The 3,558-nt window shown below is 57.7% G+C and overlaps 1 protein-coding gene across 1 annotated transcript in view; it reads right to left on the bottom strand.

Moving 5' to 3' along the window:
- The window catches only part of SRCIN1 (SRC kinase signaling inhibitor 1), a gene marked incomplete at its 5' end in the record, with an annotated part of 12,273 nt that overhangs the window by 8,282 nt on the left and 433 nt on the right, over nt 1-3,558 (bottom strand). The window contains 5 exons of the mRNA XM_010016612.1: nt 6-146; nt 1,104-1,416; nt 2,194-2,341; nt 2,958-3,088; nt 3,295-3,476. Coding sequence (XP_010014914.1) covers nt 6-146; nt 1,104-1,416; nt 2,194-2,341; nt 2,958-3,088; nt 3,295-3,476 — 915 coding nt within the window. The remainder of the gene's footprint in view (nt 1-5; nt 147-1,103; nt 1,417-2,193; nt 2,342-2,957; nt 3,089-3,294; nt 3,477-3,558) is intronic.

The following is a 3,558-nucleotide window of genomic DNA, read 5'->3' as shown; positions in this document are numbered from 1 at the left end:
GTGGCTTGCTTGTGCTTGGCAGCGAATTCCAGGTCGGGAATGGCCTTCATCAGCTCGGCTTGGGTCTCCTCCAGGAGGCGGTTGATGTCCTTGGCGCTGTACTGGGTCAGCGCTGCCCGCTTCTCCTCCCAGTCCCGCTCGGCAGCCTGCGGGAAGAACCCGCTGCAGCCCCATGCACAGCAGCATCTCCTGCCCTTGCAGGCAGGATATGACCCACAACCCTCCTGCCACCCCCCAAAGTGATGCTGAGCCCAGAAGGAATGGTGGGGATAATGCTGAGCCCATCCCAAGCTGCACCCCCGCCCCCTCCCCATAGCGTGCAATTGGGGGTGCTCCCAAAGCTGCATCACTGGGGGCTCCCCATCTTCAGCCACCTTGTTGGCTACAAACCCAGCAAGGAGAAGGAGGATAGGCCAAATTCCTGTTCCCAGTTTCAGCTGGGAATAGAACCACAGAGTCATAGAGCAGTTTGGGTTGGAAAGGACCTTAAGCTCATCTAGCTCTAACTCCCTGCTATGGGCAGGGGCACCTCACACTAGACCATGTTGCCCAAGGCTCTGTCCAAACTGGCCTTGAACACTGCCAGGATGGGGCATTTACCACTTCTCTGGGCACTCTGTGCCAGCGCCTCAGCACCCTCACAGGGAAGAGCTTCTGCCTTAGATCTAGCCTGAGCTTCCCCTGTTTCAGTTTGAACCCATCACCCCTTGTCCTGTCACTAGCCTGCTTTCGCAGAACAATAGTCCCCTGTTGCTACATAAACGCAGGGATCCAGGCTAGCTGTGTATTTCCTAGGCAAGAGACAATCTCCTCTGGTGCCTGCTGTGGATTCAAACAGCTCTATTTACAGGAGCTGCTCCAGCCCCTGATCATCCTCGTGGCCTCCTCTGCACTTGCTCCAACAGCTCCATGTCCTCCTTATGCTGAGGACACCAGAACTGCACCCAGTGCTGCAGGTGGGGTCTCACGAGAGCAGACGGGCAGGACCACCTCCTTCAACCTGCTGGTCACACTCCTTTTGATGCATATTCCATAGGGATAAACACTCTGGAAAAGCCCCCCCTGTCCAAGACCCAGCTGAGGAGCTCATCCCAGGCTCTCACCTCCACAGATACAGCTTTGTCCGCACTCTTCTTGCTGGGGGTCTCGGGGCCCGTCTGGGTCTTGGCTGGCACCATCTCCGGAGCTCGGGAAGGGTTGTTGCTCTTGGAGGAATGGGTTTGGGTTTGGGGGGGGCTGTGCCCGAAGCTGGGCATGCCCAGGCTCTCGGTGGCCGCTGTCAGGTGGTGGAGGCTCACTGGGGGGCTGGTGGGCATCTCCAAATCCAGCCCTTTGCTGAAGTCTGTCTCGGGGGCCACCTTCTTGGGGGACTGGCTGAGGTTGCTGGGGGACGTCCACACGCCCTCATCCACTTGCCTGCAAGGGACAGAGTGATGGCACCGGGGCCGGGTGGTTTTACTGCTCCCTCTCCAAGGTGCATCACCAAAAAACTCGTCCTCCTACAACTCTGTGCTACAGGGGTGAAGGTTTGGGTTCTCTGATGGCTGGGAAGGGGTTGGCGTTGATGCTACAGCCTCTCCTGGGGGAAGCACAGCTCCTCTACCTGGCTGACCCTTCGCATGAACCTTGTAGGAAAAGGGATCTTCCCAAATCCTGCCCCTCTGTCAGATCTGGCTGAAATTGCCCTTTGGATTCAGGAGTTATGAGGGATGGGGAATGACAGGTAGGGCAGATTCAGACACTGCATGATCATACAAGCTCATTTCCATAGAAAACCAGGCTAGCAAAGAGCCCGAGGCGATTGGGTGCCGGAGCTGTGAGCCATCTGAAAGGGCTCCTAATGGGAAGAGGCAGGTAGGCTCAGCCCAGCACCATCATTAGATCTGGAAGATGATTTTTCTCCAGCTGAACCTTTTCCTGCTCCTCAGGAAAGAGGTTTCTGATCACTCTGAGGCTGCTTATCTATCCGGATACACCACCATGCTTTTCCAAGGTGATCAGGAGAAGTCAGTGTAGAAAGAGGGGTTCCCACACACGCACTGGGAAGGACCAAGCGTGTTTTCTAGTTCCTTATCAGCAAAATGAACTTTCTTTCAGTATCCCTTTGGGATTCGCACCTGTAGCACAGACAGGACACCAGCAGAGGGCACAGGGACAAGAGAAGGGGCTGGTTGTGTCCTCCAAGATGCTCACCTACGGATCTGGGCCAGGGTGTCCGTCACCGTCTTGCAGCGCTTGAGCAGCCCATCGAGGCGGTTCGGCTCCTCCTTGAGGAACTTGACAGCTTCCACCTCCACCCGCAGCACCACCCGCATCTTGCTCTGCAGGCTGGGGAACTGGGCTATGGGGGGAGAGGGGGGGTCACCACGGCCCCTTTGTGCCACCAAACCCATCGTGGTCATCGCACCCAAGGCAAGGGGACCCCAGATGGAGCGGGATGAACCCTGAGGAGCTGGTGTCTCTCCTGCTCTCTGTGCCCATCATCCTTTCTCCATCCACCCACAGGCACAGATTTTAGCTCCTGAAGGTGTCCCCTCCACGTCCATCAGCACCAAACCCTACGTGGGGCTGGGAGCTTGGTACCCAGGACTCAGCTGCCAGTGCTCTGCTCACCATCCCGGCTGCTCAGCGTCTGCCTGACCTCATGGAAAGGCTGCAGGAAAAGGGAGCAGCTCCTACCTCTGCCCTGTGCCCTACGGTGCTCCCCACAGCACCCCATGGCCCCTTGTCTTGCAACCTCAGCGACTGCTGCCAAATCATCATTTATTGACTGCTTTGGCTCTGCCACTTCCAATCGAGGTGCTGAGCATCTCTTTGTGAAAGGCAGGATGGGCACAGCCTAGGAACAGGAGGCTGCAGGAGCAGCAGAAGCAAGGGCAGCATTTAAACCCACCACCCCTTGTCCTATCCTTACAGTCACTGATGAAGAGTCCCTCTCCAGCATCCGAGGTCCTCACCCTTCAGGTCTGTCAGCGTCTCCCCCAGCTGCTTGAGCACCACTGCCTTCTCCTCCAGCTCCTGCACAGGGATGAGCCGGTGGTTGTGGGTCAAATCCTTCTGGATCTTCTCCACAGACTTCTCCAGGTCACTGTGAGCACAGGGACAGGGCAGAGGTGTCACTGCTGCACCGGGATGCTGCAGAGCCACAGGGGTGAGAACAAGTGGGCTGGGGACATGCTAAACATGCAGTCAAGGATGTGGCCTGGCACCGTGCAGAGCTGCTGATTTCCACCCGTGGGGGTCAGTGCACGAGGACCCTCTACCCACCCAGCCTGGCCACCAGCCTTGGCTCACTTGAGCTGCTGGGTGATGAGCTCCTCCTCGTTGAGGTAGCGGAGCCGTTCCTCTTCCACCAAGCTGCGCTGGCGCTGCAGCGGGTCCTCGTGCTTGCGCATGGTGTCCGTCACCCGCACGCTGATCTCCGTCTCCGTCCGCCGCAGCATCGTCTTCACCATCTCCTGGTTCTGCAGCTGCAGGGACGAGGATCGGAGGATCATAGACTCACAGAATGGTTTGGGTTGGAAAGGACCTTAAGATCATCCAGTTCCAACCCCCTGC

This window comes from Nestor notabilis, unplaced genomic scaffold (genome assembly GCF_000696875.1).
Source record: "Nestor notabilis isolate BGI_N333 unplaced genomic scaffold, ASM69687v1 scaffold20730, whole genome shotgun sequence".
NCBI lineage: Eukaryota > Metazoa > Chordata > Aves > Psittaciformes > Psittacidae > Nestor > Nestor notabilis.
Note: the sequence above shows the minus strand (reverse complement) of the source record. Positions and strands in the feature narration are given on the sequence as shown.